This window comes from Balaenoptera physalus, assembly GCF_965194825.1.
Source record: "Balaenoptera physalus genome assembly, chromosome: 6".
Classification (NCBI taxonomy): domain Eukaryota; kingdom Metazoa; phylum Chordata; class Mammalia; order Artiodactyla; family Balaenopteridae; genus Balaenoptera; species Balaenoptera physalus.
Window position 1 is genome coordinate 63,719,380 of NC_138885.1, and position 21,621 is coordinate 63,741,000.

General features: G+C 35.6%; 1 protein-coding gene across 6 annotated transcripts in view; it reads left to right on the forward strand.

Annotated features, from left to right (window-relative positions):
• The window catches only part of UBR3 (ubiquitin protein ligase E3 component n-recognin 3), a 222,489-nt gene that overhangs the window by 191,632 nt on the left and 9,236 nt on the right, over positions 1 to 21,621 (forward strand). For all 6 annotated transcript variants that reach the window (XM_082465326.1, XM_082465322.1, XM_082465321.1 and 3 more), the window contains 3 exons: positions 3,553 to 3,677; positions 9,934 to 10,041; positions 10,166 to 10,291. In XM_082465326.1, the coding sequence (XP_082321452.1) occupies positions 3,553 to 3,677; positions 9,934 to 10,041; positions 10,166 to 10,291 (359 nt within the window). The remainder of the gene's footprint in view (positions 1 to 3,552; positions 3,678 to 9,933; positions 10,042 to 10,165; positions 10,292 to 21,621) is intronic.

A 21,621-nucleotide genomic window follows, 5' to 3' on the forward strand; every position in this document is an offset into this window, starting at 1 on the left:
CTTCTCAGTTTTACCTTCTTTCCTATAGCATCATCTGTACCTGTTCTTTGATGATTCCCAAATATTCTAGCTCCAGTCTACAGCTCCCTGGTGAGTTGCAGATTTCTACACATGCCTCAAACTCAACATATATAACATTAATTCATTTTCTTCCCATCCAAACTTGCTCTCTTCCTCTGTCTTCCATTTTAGTCAATACTACTACTAGTTACTCTTTGTAGAATGAGAGTCTACCATTATTTTCTACCTCCAAAGCTCTACCAAATGCTGTAATTTCTGTCATCTAAATACTTCTCTAATTCGACCCATTCTTTCCATCAGGCCATCTAATTTGACATATGCTAGAGTACTTTTGCTATCTGCTAATAGGTGTTCTTGCCTCTAGTCTTGTTTTAGTCCCTTTCTCCTAAGAAGCAGCGGTGAATATTTTAAAATTCAAATCTAATATTATCCCTATCCTGCTTAAAATTACTTCTCATTGCCCAGTCTAGATTCTATAAATCAAATGCTTACAGATATCAAATAAGTAACTTAAATAGTAGTATTAATAACAACAGATATTTACTGATTGCCATTGCCAATCACTATTTTAAGCATTTAACTTAATCCCTTTAAAGCAGGTGATATTATCCTCATTTAACAGATGAAAAAATAGAAGCAGAGTGTTTAACTTGCCTAAGATCAGAAGAGTCAATTTAAATCTAGACAATTTGCCTTCATAGCCTAAATTCATTCTTAACAATAATGTCTTTGGTTTGATATAAATGGGAGTTGGGGACTGTGACAAGTTAGAGAATGCATGCTTGGCCGAAGAGGACACTTAACTATTCAGCTCCAGATAGCTGTCATCATGTAAGAATGTGGACCCAGTATTGTCAGATCTTCCTGTTTTTCAAGAGTAAGTGGAAATCTGGACTTTTACAAGAAGTATCTGATTTTTAAATGTCAGTAACTAAAGACAAAACAGGGTAAAGACAAACCAAACATCTCTCCAGGCTGCATTCAGACAGGTAGCCTTCAGTTTGCAACCTTTGGTCTTCGGCATAAAGATTACTTTTCTAGCTTCATCTCTCGTAGATCGCTACTTATAGTCTAGATACATTGGACAATTTACATTTCTTGTAAGTCTTGGGCTCTTCTTGTGACCCTTGTACAAACAGCTTCCTCTGTCTGGAATCCCCCTTTCCTTGCCTCATTCCGTCTTTGCCTTCCTTATTATGGCTTATTTCTCTTCATCATTCAAGACTAACTCTCCTCGTTGGGGCAGGAGGCTTGGATTTTTTCTATTCCCTGCCCTTAGTCTGTATTAGTTCCTCCTCCTGTTTGCTCCCATCACACCCTGTACATACATATAGTCATCTGTCTCTCTCACTATCCAGACTCCAAGTCCTTATTGTCTATAACCTGGCATGCGTTAGGTGTTAAGATATTTAGAAATCCATTTAGAACTAGCTTATAAGCACAAAGAAAGAGCACTGATGGACTCACATAACCAAACTGTAGGAATTGGTAGTCTTAGGGATGACCAGAACCATGGCTTCAGATGCTGGCAGGGTTCTTGCCATCTTGGGTCTATCCCTCTCTCTGTGGATCTGCTTCATTCAGCCTTGCCTTAGACAGTCTCTGCCATAGACTAGGAACATGACCTCTGATATTTCCAGACTCACATCTTTACACCCTCCCTTTGCCTGCAGTTAGAGAAATCCCAGATAGGTACTCTGACGGGCTCAGCTTATATCAAGTTCCCACCCCAACCCCATAAACATTGGTAAGAGAAAGCATGTGCATGTGTATGCATGTGTGCACAGGCACACCACACACATACACACACACACAGAGAAACACACACAAATTTAAAATTAGGCAAGATTTTCCTTAGGGCATGATTTTTAAGGTGTCATCTGACAAATTTAAGAGTTAGCCAGGTTACAAGGAGGGAGTAATTCCACTTGAACAGAGACCCAGTAGAAGGATGCCAAATACTTCTTTTCAAAAGATCAGTCTTGCTGTAATAAACTGACAAAAAAGATTGCAGGGGGCAGGTAATGCTGATAAACCACTGTGCAGAAAAGAGTTAATAAAGAAGGCCTGAGTGCTATCCTTTGAAAGGCCTGCTTCCAAGGTTGGCCCTTGACTGGTATCTGGGAACTTCGATTTTGGGAGAGTTTCCACCATCCCACTGATAAGACTGGCTCTCTGTGCCTAAACTGTACAAACAATGTGGTTTATGCTGAACATACCTGCTTTCTTCCTGGGAATCTAGAACTTTGGTATGTGCTACGCAGTGGGTACCTATGTGACCTGCTCCCAGTAAAAATCTTGGGAAGAGTTCCTTAATGAGCTTCCCTGGTATATATTTCACATGTACTGTCACAACACATTGCTGGGGGAATTAAGCACATCCTGTGTGACTCTGCAGGGAGAGGACTCTTGAAAGTTTCCTCTGGACTTAACCCAATATGCCTTTTCCTTTTGCTATTTTACTTTATATATATATTTTTTTTTTTTGCTGTAATAAATCATAGGACTATATGCTGAGTTTGTGAGTCTTCCTAGTGAATCATCAAATCCGGAAGTGGTCTTGGGAACCCCCAACACAACTATTTAGGCTGGAATTTATAGGTCTAGGCAAGAAACGATGGAAGCATGGTCTGGGGTGTTGGAACTGACTTGAACGATATTTAAAAAGAATTGACAGGATTTGGTGATTGTTTTAATGTGGGGAGAAAGAGACAGGAAAGTATCAAGGATGTCTACAAGTTTCTGAATTTAGCAACTGATTAAGTGGTGGTAACTATTTACTAGGGGAGTAGCATAATATAATACAAGGGATAACTGAATGATCTGTATGGATTCAAGTTCAGATGTGGGTGCTTATTAGCTTTGTTGTCACAGGCACATCTTTTGAAGCTCAATTGTCCAACTGAGACTGTTAATGAGAATTGAAAGGAGACATTTGAAGAAATTTTCTAAGTTATTAGCTGTATATAAACATTAATTATGATGACTAAGCTACCATTTATTAAGTACCTAATATGTGCAAGGCATTTTACATATTGTTACTACTGTTTTTGCACCGTTACAATTTTCATTGAGTTTTAAAATTCAATTAGAGTACTTAAAATATTGGGATTTTTTGTTTTTACTTTAGAAGTTCTATATTGTATTGTATTAATTTTTATAAGATATATATCAAATTAGAAGCAGATAAAGTGTTGGTTTTAAACACTCAGACTCCCAGACATTGTTATTAAGCACATGATGCCCAGTAAGGGGATTTGCCAAGGGTACACAGTTATTCTGAGGTTGAAACAGAGCACACTTCTCATTCTGCTAAAAGCCTCTTATTGGCATATTGTGTAGATGAATAAAGGAGATTTGATTTCATAATTTCAGATCTGTTGGGTAGCAAATATCACATTGTTATTTTATTACTTAAATATTGAACAAAAACCAGTTACACATGCAAGGAAAGTCATGTATTTGTGAAATTATCTTGAGTACAAAATGTCTAGATTCCAAAGAAATAATGATCTTCTCTTTCTCTCGTAGACCATTTCACCTGCATTGTGAAGGTGCTTTTTACCCTATTGTACACGCAAGGTCTTGTGGCACTTTCAGTTAAATGCAGTGAGGAAGATAGGTCAGCCTGGAAACACACGGGAGCTCTCAAAAAGGTTAGTGTCTTGTCTGAATTTGTTATTTAGTAGTTAGGTGAATTTATTTAAGTTGGTGATATGAATGAATGAGATTAGATGTTTGAAAGGCAAAACGAGTTATTTTTAATAATTTTTAAAATAGATTTATTTATTTTTGGCCGCATTGGGTCTTCGTTGCAGCGAGCGGGGGCTACTCTTTGTTGTGGTGTGTGGGCTTCTCACTGCAATGGCTTCTCTTGTTGTGGAACACAGGCTCTAGGTGCACAGGCTTCAGTAGTTGTGGCACTCGGGCTCAGTAGTTGTGGATCTCAGGCTCTAGAGCGCAGGCTCAGTAGTTATGGCGCACGGGCTTAGTTGCTCCGAGGCATGTGGGATATTCCTGGACCAGGGCTCGAACCTGTGTCCCCTGCATTGGCAGGCAGATTCGTAGCCACTGCACCACCAGGGAAGTCCACAAAATGAGTTATTAACAGTATTTTAATTGGAAATGGAGCACCTTCAGGCTATAAACGTTGAAAATGTTTTCCTTGCACAATGAGGTCTTCTGTGTCTCTAAACGTTGGCCTTTTCCCCTTTGTATCTGGACAGTTTTGTTTTTGCTGCAAACCTTAAACTTAGAGAAGTTATAAAAATTGTATCAACACAGTTAGCAAGTAATAAAATGTATGTAGACTTGCTTGTTTTACTTATCTGTCATCTTTTCTTCTCCTTGCCTCATCCCCAATCACAATCCAAAGATCGCTTTTGACTCACCACTTCTAGATGTAAAAATCCTGGCCTTTTCTTAGTTATACCTCTTTAAAAACTACTTTTTTCCCATGTTTAAAAATATATAGATGTATAAATTCTTAGTAAATTTAAAGGCATTCTCTTTCAGTTAAAATTATATGAACAATTTAGAAAAATTGTGCAAGTTTAGTTAAATGTAAGTATTTTCAGTGGCTTGAAAACAGTTGGGATACTATGGAACCAAAGAACTGAGTGAGTAGTTTGGCGTAGAGATAGGTGAAATAAGAAGATTACTTCCCTGTTTATTTGGGGAAGTTGGTAGGAAAAAATAATAAGTATAGTGTAAATTGAACCTTTTCTTTGGTTTATAGACTTTTTTTTTTTAAGAAATTCATGTTTTTTTAATTAATTAATTAATTAATTTATTTATTTATTTATTTATGACTGTGTTGAGTCTTCGTTTCTGTGCGAGGGCTTTCTCTAGTTGCGGCAAGTGGGGACCACTCTTCATCGCGGTGCGCGGGCCTCTCATCATCGCGGCCTCTCTTGTTGCGGAGCACAGGCTCCAGACGCGCAGGCTCAGTAATTGTGGCTCACAGGCCCAGTTGCTCCGCGGCATGTGGGATCTTCCCAGACCAGGGCTCGAACCCGTGTCCCCTGCGTTGGCAGGCAGATTCCCAACCACTGCGCCACCAGGGAAACCCTATAGACTCTTAAAGAAGTTTTAAACCTCATTGAAAAGTTTCTGTTAAAATCACATCTACTTGTATTAAAGGAGAGAAAACCAATTGTAGATATTGATACATGAAATGTATTCAATATAACCTTCACTTTTATCACTAGTTTAGTCCCAAATCATGATTATGTGTACAGAAATTTAATGTAGTATCATTATGAAGTTTGTTATATCTTAATTTAGGGATACTGGTTGTTGGCCATTGAACCTGAGTACTAGGCCAAGCTCCTGCCACTAAATAAAGATATTACTTTTTTGTTCAAGACATAAAAACTCTCTGAACCTCAGCCTTGTCATAGGTAAATGAGAAATTAAGAACATATGATTTATAAGGGCCCCTCTATTTCTAAAATTCTGTTATTGGAAATAACAAAATGAGTTTCTGTCTTTTCCTTCAGTGATTTTTTCCTCCTTGTTTCTAGTTGTTTTTTGGATAATTTTGCCTTCTGCAATTATCTTTCTTTTTTCTAAATATTCTTTCAGTCTCTCTGAGTGCACTCTAATCTGATATTGGGATTGTTTGTATTCAAATCAGGTATAACAGGTTTCTATGCTGTGTCATTGTTTAAATGTTTCTTTAGTAAGTTGTCTAACCATGAAAAAGTACACATTTAAAACATTTTCTGATATAGTTTGGGTCTAAATCTATTCATCTGATTGTTCACTAAAATGAGACCTACTGACAGAAAATTAGACAATTGTAAATCTATGATGGAAGGAACATGAAGTAATTTAGGTAACTTCTGTCAATTTTCTTTCTCAATTTGATCATTGTTAGCTATTTTTTAAAATACTTAATAAAACATTTAATATAAGGCAGATTCTTATCAGAACATAAATTAGAAATTTATAGCCATATAAATTGCTTCAGTGAATGAAAACAAAAAATTATGATATTCTGTAGGTTGGTTTGCCACATTATTAGCTTTTTCTACCATAAATCTAAACATTTAGGTATATAGGATTATAAATAATAGCAAAAATAATATTTATGTACAGTGAAATATCACTGTGATTTCTGTAATTATTCTGTATCATTCTTTCCTCCTTTAAAAAATTTCCTTCTTCCTTTAGTTCTTCCTTCCTTTAGTTCTTCCCTCCTCTCACTCCCTTCCTTTTTTTCTTTCTTCATTGAGTCTCATTCATTTCATCCTTATAATTGCTTATCCTCAGGTATGATAATTCCAATGAAAACAGATCTAATCTGGCAAAATAAAATACATAGGTACTGTGTATTTTTCAAAGGGATTTTAGAGTTAATTTGATAATGAGGTTTAGTTGTTTGGAAAAATCATCATTATAGTTAGTATAAACTGTGATCTTTCGGTTAGTGGAATTTCTGTTAAGAGTTTTTATACCAGGATTTCTTAATCTGGGGTCCTTTCCCTTTGTTTTGTTTTGGGGAGTAGGACCATAGCATCCAGCATATACTCAAAGGGCCTGTCACCCCAAAAAGTTTAAGAAGCACTATAATTTTTTCTTTTTTAAAATAAATTTATTTATTTATTTATTTATTTTTGGCTGTGTTGGGTCTTCGTTGCTGCATGCGGGCTTTCTCTAGTTGTGGTGAGTGGGGACTACTCTTCATTGCAGTGTGCGGGCTTCTCATTGCGGTGGCTTCTCTTGCTGCGGAGCACGGGCTCTAGGTGCGCGGGCTTCAGTAGTTGTGGCACATGGGCTCAGTAGTTATGGCTTGTGGGCTCTAGAGCGCAGGCTCAGTAGTTGTGGCACGTGGGCTTAGCTGCTCCGCGGCATGTGGGATCTTCCCGGACCAGGGCTCGAACCCGTGTCCCCTGCATTGGCAGGTGGATTCTTAACCACTGTGCCACCAGAGAAGTCCCTAGAAGCACTATAATTTAGACAAAGCATCTACCCAACACAGCGTCTGTTGCATCTCTCAACTCTTAATTCTTTTCTTTATTTAACTCACATACTTCTGCCACTTCTCCCACAGGATTCTTCTGATCATGATCATGGATCGTTCATCCATGGTCTCAGAAATCCTCTTCTTAAGCTTTATTTATTTAAAAAAAAAAAAGAAAAGCTTTACTTCTTAAAGGTTATCTTCTTAGCTTTACCAAGGAGCCTACTCTTCGCTTTATTTAAATATTGCTTATATAAAATATGGTTTCCTAAGACTTCTTATGTATGAAATAAAATTATTTTCTTATCTAATACTCTTCTAGTGGGAAGAGTTCTCAATACAAAACAGTGACTACTACATTATATTTGACTTTCTGATCTGATATAGTACCTCCTTTAAGTAAAAAAAAAATACTTAAAATGTATCTGATAACAATAATTTAAAAAATAATTATTGTTCAATAACTTGCTTGGGTGATCTGAGTATCATTTGTTTCTTATTGGAGGATATTTTCCCCATAATTTGGAAAGTATTATACTTGAAATACTTTTCTGTTGTTATGCTCTATAAATCTTTTACTCAAAAGAGTATGTTGAATTAGGCTTTTAGGCTGTCTTGTATATTTTCACAACTTTAAATATGTCACATTGATTAATAAGCAGCAAAATTGTGGTAATATTTTCTTTTGAATTGCCTATTCAAGAACTACTCTGATTAAATCAATTCTAAAAACATAACATGTTGCTGTTTTGATATTCAGTGGGATATTGATTCTTGTAAATTATATGTAACCTGCAAGTCATCATATTTGGCAAGTGATCATCCTGTTGATTAATTAGGCAGGGGTGGGGTGGGTCACATGATATAAGGATAGCAGTTGCTGAGTCAGGGACTTTTTATAGTTTATCAGGACATGATAACACTACATGGCTGCATGATATGGCAGAAAGCAGAGGAGTAATTTAAAGATAATGCAAAGAATTGATTATTAAAAGAGAGACATCCAGGCAAGTTCCAAGGTCAAAAACTCCATTACCAAAATAAATTCCATCAATTAACCACCAGGTATTACTGCTCAGAGTTTTGTTATGCAAAGGGAGACTTAGAAAATATAAAGCATAGTTCCTGACATTTTGGAATTTACAGTCTAGTTGAAGAGAGCACAATAACATGTGAGAAAGAAAGTATCATCAAACAACAAATTCTGTGGTCCTGACTATTAGTGCCTTAAAAATTCAGGATAAACTTATATCCCATAGTGTTTACTCAGTGCTTATATTTTACTATTTAAAAAATATAGTTAGGGACTTCCCTGGTGATGCAGTGGTTAAGAATCCTCCTGCCAGTGCAGGGGACATGGGTTTGAGCCCTGGTCCGGGAAGATCCCACATGCCGCGGAGCAACTAAGCCCGTGTGCCACAACTACTGTGCTTGTGCTCTAGAGCCCGCAAGCCACAACTACTGAGCCCGCGAGCCACAACTACTGAAGCCCGCGCACCTAGAGCCCATGCTCCGCAACAAGAGAAGCCACCGTGATGAGAAGCCCGCGCACCGCAACGAAGGGTAGCCCCCACTCGCCGCAACTAGAGAAAGCCTGCGCGCGGCAACGAGGACCCAATGCAGCCATAACTAACTAACCAACTAACTAACTAACTAACTAACTAACTAACTAAAGTATTAAAAAATTTAAAAATTAAAAATATAGTTAATGAATAAACATCACAACAAACATTACGTTAAGATTGTTTATACTTTACTGTAATTTGCAACAACTTTTAATATCTCAGTGAATATAAAAAGTGCATTTCTTTATGTGCAAAAACCTTACTGAAATAAATTTAAATTTATAAATAGCCATTTTTTTCTTTCTTATAAAAAGTATAGTCATTAAGCTTAATTAATTTGTAGATTGTTATTTAATGTTATCTGTAATTCTGTAATAAACATATGGTCCTATTTATTTTTACATTAAGTTATTTTAACAAATTCTATTCAAGGAATTTGAGTAAAACTGTAAAAGAAAAAAATTGGGGGTCCATGTTATATTTCATGCATGTATGATTTTATCACTGTAACGAGTGTATATATACTTCTGTTTTTTGCACACCACCCTATAAACATTTTTTTCTGTAGCTCAAATTTGTCATATTTACTGCCTATAAAATATTCTGATATTGCATAATTTAGGTAACTGCTTCACCTTTTTTAAAAAAATAAATCTATTTATTTATTTATTTATTTTTGGCTGCGTTGGGTCTTCGTTGCTGTGCGTGGGCTCTCTCTAGTTGCGGTGAGCGGGGGCTACTCTTTGTTGCAGTGAGCGGGCTTCTCATCACAGTGGCTTCTCTTGTTGCGGAGCACGGCCTCTAGGCTCGTGGGCTTCAGTAGTTGTGGCTTGTGGGCTCTAGAGCGCAGACTCAGTAGTTGTGGTGCACGGGCTTAGTTGCTCCATGGCATGTGGGATCTTCCCAGACCAGGGCTTGAACCCATGTCCCCTGCATTGGCAGGTGGACTCTTAACCAGAGAAGTCCAATAACTGCTTCACTTCTGTTGGTCATTTCTAATTTTTCACTATTATAATGCTTCAGTGAATGTCATGGGCGTAAAGTTCTTCTTTTCTCTTTAGATTATTTCCTTAGGAAGAATTTCCAGGAGTGAGAATTACTGGGACAAAAGATAGGATATAGATATGTTCATTTACACATATATTATATAACTTATATGCTGTGTTTTAAAGAAGTATTGGAATAGCTTTAATCACCTATCCAAATTCATTGTGAATCCAGAGGTGTACTGTTGTACACAGATTTTGAGCAAGTGAAGTTTACATGCTTGGAAAGTAATGTAATCATGATTATACTCTACTCATTAAAAGGTATTCTTTCCAATGTAAATGGTTTTGTAATTTTCAGTGACTAATGGAATTTATTTTTAATTTTTTCCAGAATACATGTGATGCAGAGAAGTCTTATGAAGTGTTATTGAGCTTTGTGATAAGGGAACTATCTAAAGGAAAGTTATACCATGAAGAAGGAACGCAGGAGTGTGCAACGGTATGTTCTCTATGACCAGATGTAATGGTTATTTAAAAATTTAGATTTTCTTGCCATTATGAATATTGCTGTTTGTTATGTCTATTATAGAACGAATTGTTCTGATTTTCTTTTTTAACTTTAGATTAGCCCTGTTGCTTGGTCTCCTGAATCCACGGAAAAATACTTACAGGACTTCTGCTTACCTTTCCTCAGAATCACCAGCCTTCTTCAGCACCACCTTTTTGGGGAAGATTTACCTAGCTGCCAGGTATAATTTGTGGTAGAGAGTAGGGAGCCTTTTTTTTTTTTCAAACAATTATCTAATTTTAAAAAATATACTGACATATAATAACTTATATCTATTATATATCCAGAACTGTCATACAAGTATATGTTAGTCTAACTCAAAGGAATAAATATTTAGATTATTTACTATTATTGTTACTTTTGTATTTGTTAGCATCTACCCATTTTTATAGTAATATTACTAATATTTGACATTAGAGGAGTTTTGGATTAGATCTGTGGTAATAAATGCCCAGTACTTGAACAGAAGATAGTATTCATATTAATATATTTATCACTAATCATCATTGGCTTTTAATATCCTTTTTAAAGGATGTCATGTTATGTTGGCCAGCAAGCTGGTTGTTTGAATATCTGATGGAATTTATGTAATTTTAGAATTGCAAAATATTCAATTTGTAGCCAATTAAAACTTGGATGAATGAATTATCACTGGTTTAATCATTTTGTAAAACTGTGGGTCAGTGTGAGTAGGCAAGAAAGTGACAGAGTAGGAAACCAGAAGGTAAGTAAACCAAACTGTGTTTATAGGATTATGTCCCTGACATTATCTGCCATTCATTTCCAGGGAATTTGATGTGAGAATTAAGTCACTTATCATATTTATGGTCTTTGAAGCCTGCATGCGGTATATCAGAATTAAGCTGTTGATTGTTCCTTCTCTCTTAAATAATTGACCATTGCATTAAATAGTTTGGATTCCTTGGTTTTTATCAAGTGATTCAAGATAAACTCTGCACATTTGTCCCCAAAACATTCTATTTAGAATTCTAAGATATTGAACAAATTAAAAATATTCATCCATTAGATATTTTCTTTCATAGTTATTTATTTTTAAATTTGAACTTAAAAGCATGTTTCCTTCTGGCATGTGAACATCCTCAAGCATAGAGAAGGTTAACCAAACAAAATCTGCTACTTCCTTCATCAGCTTTGCTTTCTTCACATTTAAAAGCCAAAGGCTGTGGTTCTTTGTGTTCTTGTTACCTTTGTGTTCTTGTATTCTTGGTTTATTTTGTCATTTGTTTTTATTGGAGGGTATTTTTCTCCCATAAACTGAGAAGTACCTGGAAGCAGAAGCTCTAGTATTGAGCACTGAAAATTAGTCTGGGGCTTGGGTGTACAGTGATGCCTATAGTAGAGCACTGGGAATATACTTAGACCAAGGAAGAAATTTATCTATTAGGAGGCATGAAAAGGAATGGTGTGACATAGTGTCAGAAAGACAGGTTAAGGGGAAATTGTGGTGGATCTTGAATTTCACATGAAAGGAATTTGGACCACTGAAAGATTTTTGGACAAAAATGTGACATGATTCAAATTTTATTTCAGCATGAAACCTCATTCTAATATAAGACATTTTGTGAGCTGTGAGGATTGGAGGGACTAGGAACAGAAAAGCCAGTTGGGAAAGGAAATATTAGAAATAGAAGAGGATAGGGAGCAATTAAAGATCTCGGAGATGAAATAGTAAGGATTTGACAGCTAGTTGAACATGTAGGAGTCAAGGGAGAAGAAAGAAGCATACTGTACTTGGGTTTTGAGCCTGGGAGATTTGAACTGTTATGGTACAGTTGATGGAGGAGGAATATGGAGCAGTTTTGTGTGGGCCGAGATGAAAGTATTTTGCATATATTCAATTTGAGGGGTTGGTTGGATTATTTGAGTTAAGTGGATATATTCACCTGAAGTGAGAAAAGTAAGATTACAACTTTAGATAGAAATTTGCTCTTTCTGTTTAGAGTTCTGTCATCTGTGTAATCTTTTTTTGCTTTTAAGTATATATGTAATACTTAAAAATGTATGTAATTATAGAAATACATGAATATATAATATAGAAATATAAATATACAGTTAGATATTTGCTTGCTCTTCTACTTTATTCATTTTGGCTTTTTTGTTTCTATTAATCATGGTAGTGTGATATAGATGGGTATAATATTATGCCTACTTTTAACTTTTGTGGATTTGACATTTTTTTCCTTTATGTCACTTTCTTTCATTTGGAGTATTTTGTTTCACCCATTCATATCTCATACTTTTATCCAAAAAATGTTTTATTAAAATTTATTCCTTTGCTCCCTTTGATTCTAATTGCAAATCTACTCACTCAGCAGTTTTCCCTTAATGTTTTCTTCTTTATTTCTTGAAGTTAACTCAGGAATCGTTCATTCATAGCCCTTTGTTTCATCTGGGGGAGAAAGGACTAAACATGTATTTGTTCAGACATATTTACAAAGCAGTTTATAATGGCTGGCTGTTTCTTAACTAGCTTATAAACTAGGTTTTCACTTTACAGTGAGGAGACTGAAGGATGAAGACACATCTAAGCTAGTAGGTCAGTTAGAGGTAGAATTTACCACATTCATCTGATAGTATTTATATTGTTCCCCTTGTTCACTTCTTAAACTGAAATTTTCAATTTTGAGAGGAAAGATGGAGGTGCGTATGTACGCAATTCAGTTGATCACACTCCTCAGCTTTGGCGTACTAAGTATAGTGCCTCTAATATTATTCTCCCTTTGTTCCCCACACGATATCTTATCCCTTACTTCTCAGAAGTAATGTGTATGTCAATATAAACTGCATATAGTGTTATTTTGTGTTTGTTTAATTTGTATAACTGGTATTGTGCTGTAAATCTTGTATCTTTCTTACTTTTTTCGTGCTAAATATTATATCATTTAGACCTAATCATGTAGCTCGAGATAATTCTTTCTTATTTCTTCATAGTGAAGATTCTCTTCTCAAAGAGATGAGACTCTCTTTGAATTATCGTTTTAAGGCATTGAACATAGTTTTTAATGTCCATTTATTCAAGTCTTCTTTTAATATTTTCATAGAATTTTAAAATTGTCATCTTAAAGTCTGGTATTTTTTATAAAGCTAATCTAGAGGCTTTATGGTTTTAGTTTCTATTTAAATGATATCTTGTTTTCTGTAACATGCTCTGATTACTCCTTGGTGGTATAAAATAATACTATTGATTTTTGTATGTTCTTGTGACTGGGCACTTGCTGAACTCTCTATTAATTCTAGTAGTTGGCCTGTTGATTCTTTTAGGTATTCTGTGTATCATATCATCTGAAAATAATGACAGTATCATCTCTTCCTTTCAAATCTTTATTTCTCTATTGTTGTCTTAATGCATGTCCAGTACTATTTTGAGCAGTGAAAGTAATAGGCAGTATCCTTTTTTGTGCCCTATCCCAAAAAGAATGCTTTTAAAGTTTCCTGTGTATGTCTGTTTGTTTGTTTTATTGTAAATGGAATCATTTAAAATTACATTTTCCAATATGTTGCTAAAATGGAGAAATCCAGTTGGAATTTTTGAACGTTAATCTTCTATATTTAGCCACCTTGCTAATGAATTCAGTGATTATTTCTAATAGCCAGGGCGCTCTTGAGTTTAATAATACACTTTTTAAACAAACATTTTGTTATCCATGGGACATCATCAAGAATGGTACCTGATACATGTTCTGACACAGAAGCCTGCTCTCCACACAAATCTATTAGACTTTCCTTATTTAGTTAAATATCTTAGTCTAACACTATTTCTAGTACCATATTAGGGCTGATTATAGTAACGCATGTGGTTCTCTTTATCTTTGCTCCAACTTAATTGCATCTTCTCTTATTTATACTCTAATTCTGGAATTATTAACAGAGGGACTGGAGGTAGTTTTTGAATTCCATAGCATTGTTTGTAAACTGTTTGTGTATGTGTATTTTTCTTGGAAGAAAATAGTTATCAGATTATTATAGGTGGATTATCCACCCACCCTTCAAAGTTGAAAAACCACTGCTCTAATATATCTCCTTTAATTCTTTTGTCTTTCTTCTATCTGTCAAAAGTAGTTTCTCTTCGAATAATAATGATAGCTAGCATTTATTGTACACTGACTACATGCTAAGCATTGTTTTAAGTGCTTTGCATTTAAATTCATTTAAGCTTCACAAAACTATGAGGTAGCTGTTATAATCTTCACTTTACAGACAAGAAAACAGGCACAGAGAGATGAATAACTTGCTCAAGATTCACAGCTAATAAGTAAAGCTGCCAGAATTCAAACACATTTAGTCTGGATGCCAAATCTGTACTATTAACATCTGAGCTATGCTGCTGCTTAGTACACAAATCAGTTTTTGAGGAGTACGTGTTATTTTCTTCTAGTTTTAAGTCTGTAAAAGCCACTATCTTATTGCATATTATACTCTGTTTGATCTCAATATGAATACTCTATAGACATTTCTTAAAGTATAATAATATAGTGGTTGATTTGTTGATAGTCGAATAGACATACAAGAATAGCAGACAAAATTGCAAACATCTCAAGTGTCCATCAATGAAAACCTGGTTAAATAAATTGTGGTTTATTCATACAATGGCATACTCTGCAGAAGAAAAAAGAATAGAAAGTTTTCTATGTGCCAATATGGAAAATTCTCAAAAATATATTAAGTATCCCAAGGCAAGGTGTGCTTATATTAAATGAAAATAGAGGAAAAATAATGGTACTCATATTTGCTTGTGTGTGTGTATGTGTGATACTCTGGAAAAATACGTTAAGAATTATGGTCAGTTCTTACCGAGGAGTTAGGTTAGTGAGTTTGAGATTTGGATAGAAGGGAAAAAAGAATGGTGGAGAGACTTTTTTAAAAACAGTATCTTTTTATACTTCTAGTTTTTAAATAGTGTAAATATACCACTGCAATAATTTATAGGAAAAAAAGTACTTATTTTTTGAACAGGTGATGTATTCACATTTTTTAAAATTCAAAAGGTACAAGAAGATATTCTATGGAAAAAAATCTCTGTTTTACCCCTTTCACTAGCCACTTGATTGCTGCCCAGTTGCTATCAGTTTCCTCTGTATTATTCCAGAGACATTTTATGCATATACCAGAAATATGTGTGTGTGGGGAGGGTGTATTTTTTTTTCTTTTAGTCCTCTTTTTATACATTGTTCTTCAGCTTGCATTTTTTTTCCCTTAAGAGTGTATCTTGGAGATCATTTCATATTCAATACATGAAGACCTTCCTCATTTTGTCTTACAGTTTCAGAATATTTCATGTATGATGTACAGGATGTATTTAATTAGTCCCCTATTAATAAACATTTGGGTTATTTCTAGTCCGTTGCTATTTACAAATGATACTGCAATGAATAATAGTATGCACAAGTTATTTTGCATGTTTTTGATTGTATTTGTAGGATAAATTCTTAGAAGTAGCTGAGTAATATTCCATTGTATATATGTACCACATTGGGAAGCTGCTGTATAGCACAGGGAGCTCAGCTCGGTGCTCTGTGATGACCTAGGTGGGTGGGATGGGGGGGCGATGGGAGGGAAGTCCAAGAGGGAGGGGATGTATGTATACATATAGCTGATTCACGTCATTGTACAGCAGAAACTACCACAGCTTTGTAAAGCAATTATACTCCAAAAAAAAAAAAAATTTATGCACACACACACACAAAAAATCCTTAGAAGTGATTTGCTGTTTCAGCATTTGCATACTTTTGTAGTTTTGATGGTTATTGCCAGAGTACCTTTCATTGAAGTTGTACCAATTATGTTAACACCAGTGATGTGTGAAAGTTTCCCTTTTCCTTGTGTCTACTTAGTGTATTATCATATTATTTAATCTTTGCCTCTAGATCTTTGGTCTAGGTAAAATATCTCAATGTAGATTTTTTTTTTTTAAGGTTGTTTCAATTTACATTTTTCCTAAGGTTGAGCATTTTCCTTATGCAGAGCCATTTGGTTTTCTTTACTATGACCTACTTGTTACATAATGCTTCTTTTGAAAATAATTAGGAAATGAAAATGACTGGGAAAATCATTTAGTATCTGATCTTTTTTTTTTTTTTAAAGTCATTAGGGTTTTCTTTTTTTTTTTAATTAATTAATTTATTTATTTATGGCTGTGTTGGGTCTTCATTTCTATGTGAGGGCTTTCTCTAGTTGTGGCAAGTGGGGGCCACTCTTCATCACGGTGCGTGGGCCTCTCATTATCGCGGCCTCTCTTGTTGCGGAGCACAGGCTCCAGACGCGCAGGCTCAGTAATTGTGGCTCACAGGCCTAGTTGCTCCACGGCATGTGGGATCTTCCCAGACCAGGGCTCGAACCCATGACCCCTGCATTGGCAGGCAGATTCTCAACCACTGTGCCACCAGGGAAGCCCCCTAGTATCTGATCTTTAAAAAAGTATCTCATGAGTTTTTCTTTGTGTAGAATAATCTGCCACTCTCATCTATTTTGTCCAAGTCAAATGATAGGGAGGAATGAGAAACTTTTCTTTCATTTTTTTCTTCTTTTATACATTTTTCCTCCGGTTTCTTTCATTTTAGTGACCCACTTTTGGATTCAACATCTGCTTCATGAGAGGCCAAGTAATCCTGAAGTAGTCTGTGAATCCCAGGGGGAGAAATACATTTATGTAGATCTTTGTTCATTTTTATCCATTGTTGGATTTCCTGTCATAAAGAAGATGAAAAAGTATTGCTATTTTCCTACCATTAGTAGTTCCCATGGTCTCAAGTTGTTTTTGTGCCTTACATTAGAACATAAATGCCCTCTCTCAATAGAGCAGGAAGATATAACAGCTGTAAATATATATGCACAAAACAACAAAACCCCAAATTACATAAAGCAGAAATTGACAGAATTGAAAGAAGAAATAGACAATCCGCAATTATAGCTGGAAACTTCAGTGTTTTTTCTTAGTAATCAATAACAAGTAGATAGAAAATCAACAGGGATAAATGAGACCTGAACCATACTATCAGTCAGCTTGATTGACATCTATAGAATACTCCACCAAACAATATCGGAATGCATATTTTTTACAAGTGCACATGGCCCATTCACCAGAGTGTACCATATGCCAAGCCATAAAGCAAGTAGCAATAAATTTAAAAGAATTGAAATCACAAAACATATTTTCTTACCACACAGAATTAAATTAGAAGTCAGTAAAAGAAAGAAATATATAAATCCCAAAATGTGTGAGAATTAAGCAGCACACTTCTAAATAACTTATGTATCAAAGCAGAAATCACATGGAAATCAGAAAACACGTAAACTGAGTGAAAATGAAAACACAGCATAGCAAAATTGTGAAATGCCCCTAAAATAGTTCTTGGAGAGATATAGCTTCAAATGCTTATATTTAAACAGAGGAAAGGTCTAAAATCATTTATCTAAATTGTTACTTTATGAAACTAGAATAAGAGTAAATTAAACCCAAAACAAGTAAAAGAAAGGAAATTACAAAAATCAGAGCAGAAGTCAATGAATAGTAAAGGAGAAACAGTAGAGAAAATCAATTAGTTCAAAATCTGGTTCTTTGCAAAGATCAATAAAATGGATACACCTAAATGTCAGGAGCTCAGCTGAGCTGGGAGAGAGAGAATTGAGCTGCTAGGTACTGGAGTGGCTGATTAAAGCAGGAAGCCGCAAATGAAAGAGTTAAACCTTTAATCACTTACTGTGATAGTATAATCAAGAGGCTAAAATCAGAGAAAATGCTGATTCCCCGTTCCATCACCTTCATAGAATGAAATGGTATACCGGTTAAGGATCAGGTGGATCAGCACGGATGTGGGAATCTGTTAAGGGAGCCTCAAACAGAAGGTTCTTGCAGTGTCATGAACTCTGAGGTGGAGAGGGGGGTGAAGGGGTAGGGATAGGAGTGGAAGAGTCCTGGGTACTGAGTCAGAGTGGGGAAAAGGTTCTTGAAGGTTTCAGCTTTTTCCCTTCATAAGGTGGCCTTGGCAGAAGTGTCAAAGTGACCCCTGCCCAAGGCCTCAGATAGAGAGGCCTAGGAATAAAGGCACCAGGCCTGGGAATGTAAATGTGTGAAAGAGCATGACTGGCCAGGGGGCCTGAGACCATGATTGCAAATCCCTTCAGAGACTGCAGTGCACTGACTGTGTGACAAGTCTGGTGGAGGGAGGACAGTTTTCACCATGAGGCCTGCAAAGTAAAACCTTTGTAATTATGTGTAGTTAGGCCTGAAAAAACACACATAGGTTTTTAACCAGGAAGCAGACTCCTCACTAGATTGATATGGAAAAAAAAAAAAGAGAGAAGATACAAATTACCAATATCAGGAATGAAGGAGGAAACGTTCCTACAGAACCATAAGAGAATATTATGAATAACATTTGCAAACAAATTTGATAACAGATAAAATGAACAAATTCTTTGAAAGATGCAAATTACTAAAACTGACTCAAGAAGAAATAGAAAATTTTGAATAGATCTATATTGAGTAAGGAAATTGATTTAGTTATTAAACTTCTACAATTATTATCCTGCCAAAAAATGAGATCAACAACTTTATAACAACAAAGATAACATCATGATGAATTCTATGAAAAATTTAAGGAAGAAATTGTATCAATATTATATAAACTTAGTAAACAGAGGAAGAAGGGACACTCCATACTCATTTTATGAGGCCAGTTTTACCAATACCCAATCCAGGCATCATGAGAAAAGAAAACTACAAACCCATATCTCACATGAACGTAGAAGCAAAAGCCTTAATAAAATATTACCAGTAAAAAGGATAATACACCATGACCAAATGGGTTTATCCTAGGAATGCACATTGGCTCAACAACAATAAAAAATCAATAAACTTAATTTACCATATTAATAGAATACATTTTTAAAAAGCATATGCTCATCTCAGTAGCCATTTGACAAAATCTAACACCCTTTCATGGTAAAAAAAAAAAAAAAAAAAAAAAAAAAAACATTGAAAAAAGGAATAGAAGGGAAAGTCTGATAAAGGGCACCTATGAGAACCCCATAGCTAATATCATATTTAAAAGTGAAAGATAGAAAGCTTGCCCACAAAGATAAGAAATAAGACAAGGATGTCTGCCCTCTTCCTGTCTTTTAAGTACTATATTGGAGGTTCTAGAAAGAGCAGTTAGGCAAGAAAAAGAAATAAAAGGCATCCAGATTGGAAAGGAAGAGGGAAAACAACCTCTGTTTGCAAATTAGATGATCTTGTTTGTGGAAAATTGTAAGGAATCTCTAAAAAGCTATTAGAGCTCATAAACGAGTTTAGCTAGGTTGTAAGATATATGATAAATGTACAAAAAAAGTCAGTTGTGTTTCTGTGCATTAGCAATGAGTAGTCTGAAAATGAAATTAAGAAAATAGGGTGATGGAAATATTCTGGAATTAGATAGTGGGTGATGGTTGCACAATTTTGTGAATATACTAAAACTCACTAAATTGTACATTTTAAAAGGATGAATTTTATGGTATGCAAATTATATCTCAAAAAATATATTGAGAAATTATTGTATCCAGAATATATCAGGAACTCATAACTCAATAATAAAAAAGCAAAAAACACAAAGTGAACAAAAAATTTGAATAGGGCACACTTCTCATCAGAATGTATATGAATGACCAACAATACATGAAAAGGTGTTCAACGTCATTATTGATTAGAGTACAAATTAATGTTACAAGTGTTGGTGAGGATCTGGAGTACCTGACACTCTTCAGTCATTTGCTGGTGGGAATGCAAAATGGTATAGTCAAATTTGGAAGAAGTTTGACAGCTTCTTTAAAAAGTTAAGCATACTTACAGTACAACCCCAAAATAAATAGGTGTCTACCAAAATAAATGAAAACTTATGTCCACATAAAGACTTTTATATGAATGTTCATAACAGACTAATTTGTAGTAGTTAAAAACTGGCAACAACTCAGAATTCCATCAACAAGCAAATGCATGAACAAAATGCGGTGTATTCATCCAGTGGAATACTACTCAGCAATAAAAAGGAATGGACTGCTGATACACGCAATAACACGAATGAATCTAAAAATACTGCGCTAAGTGAAAGAGGCCAGGTACAAAAGACTACATACTGTATGATTCCATTTACATGGAATTTTTAAAAATCCCTAAACTATAATGGCAGATTATAGTTGGCAGAAAGCAGATAAGTGGCAGATTATAATGGCAGAAAGCAGATAAGTGGTTGTTTGGGGCCAGGAGTAGGGGCTGGAACTGATTGCAGAAGAGCACCAAGGAACTTTTTCAGGGGATGGAATTGTTCTAAAATTTTATTGTAGCAGTGGTTGCATGAGTATACATTTTCTAAAATTCATCAGACTTAAAGTGGGTGAATTTTATGGTATGTAAATTATACCTCAGTAAAGTTAGTTTTTAACATGCCTTATTAATGTATCTATACAAATGGGGGATTTGTGGCCTCATTTCTAGTGATTTAAAAAATCAGCATCTTTTTCAGCCTGCATATCATTTTGCTTTTTCATCTTTATTTCTTTATTTCTTTTTGGCTGTGCTGCACGGCTTGTGGGATCTTAGTACCCCGACCAGGGATTGAACCTGGGTCCCGGCAGTGAAAGCGCCAGAGACCTAACCTCTGGACCGTCAAGGAGTTCCCCTTTATTTCTTCTTTATAGCGTATTTCAGAATTTTGTACTTAATCCACATAATTAGTTGTTTTGCAAACATGTTTGTTGAATGTCTGCTATGTGCCAAGCACCGGGAGGACAGAGCCCCTACTCCCAGGGACTACTCCCACAGTCGTAGAGGACACGCTAATTTATTTTTAACGTAGAAAGTATAAATGCAAGAACTGAAGTGTTTACACAGTATGGACGTACTAATTTTATCTCAGTGGAACTAGGTAGTCTAAGGTGTCATTAAGTGGGGTCAGGAAAGGCTTCCCTGAGGAGCTGGAATTTGAAGGATGTTAGGAATTAATTGATCCAGTGGACAGGGGAAAGTAGACTAACTTGCCTCCTAAATGGATTTTCAGTTAAATAAAGAGGGGTGGGGGGTATATTTTGGTGTTTACAAGACTAACAAACTCCTTTAAAAATCAACTTTCAAGATATGAGTCCTTGGATCATTGATTCCACTGGTTCTGTTATTACTAAGTAGAGCTTCAGATTACCTGGCACTTAGAACTCTCAAGTTTTTAAAAACTCTACCCTCTTTTTATTTTTTTTATTTTTTAAAGAAAATCCTTTTTTTTAAAGTATTTGTTTTTTATTTATTTATTTTTGGCTGTGTTGGGTCTTCGTTTCTGTGCGAGGGCTTTCTCCAGCTGTGGCGAGCGGGGGCCACTCTTCATCGCGGTGCGCGGGCCTCTCACTGTCGTGGCCTCTCTTGTTGCGGAGCACCGGCTCCAGACACGCAGGCTCAGTAATTGTGGCTCACGGGCCCAGCTGCTCTGCGGCACGTGGGATCTTCCCAGACCAGGGCACGAACCCGTG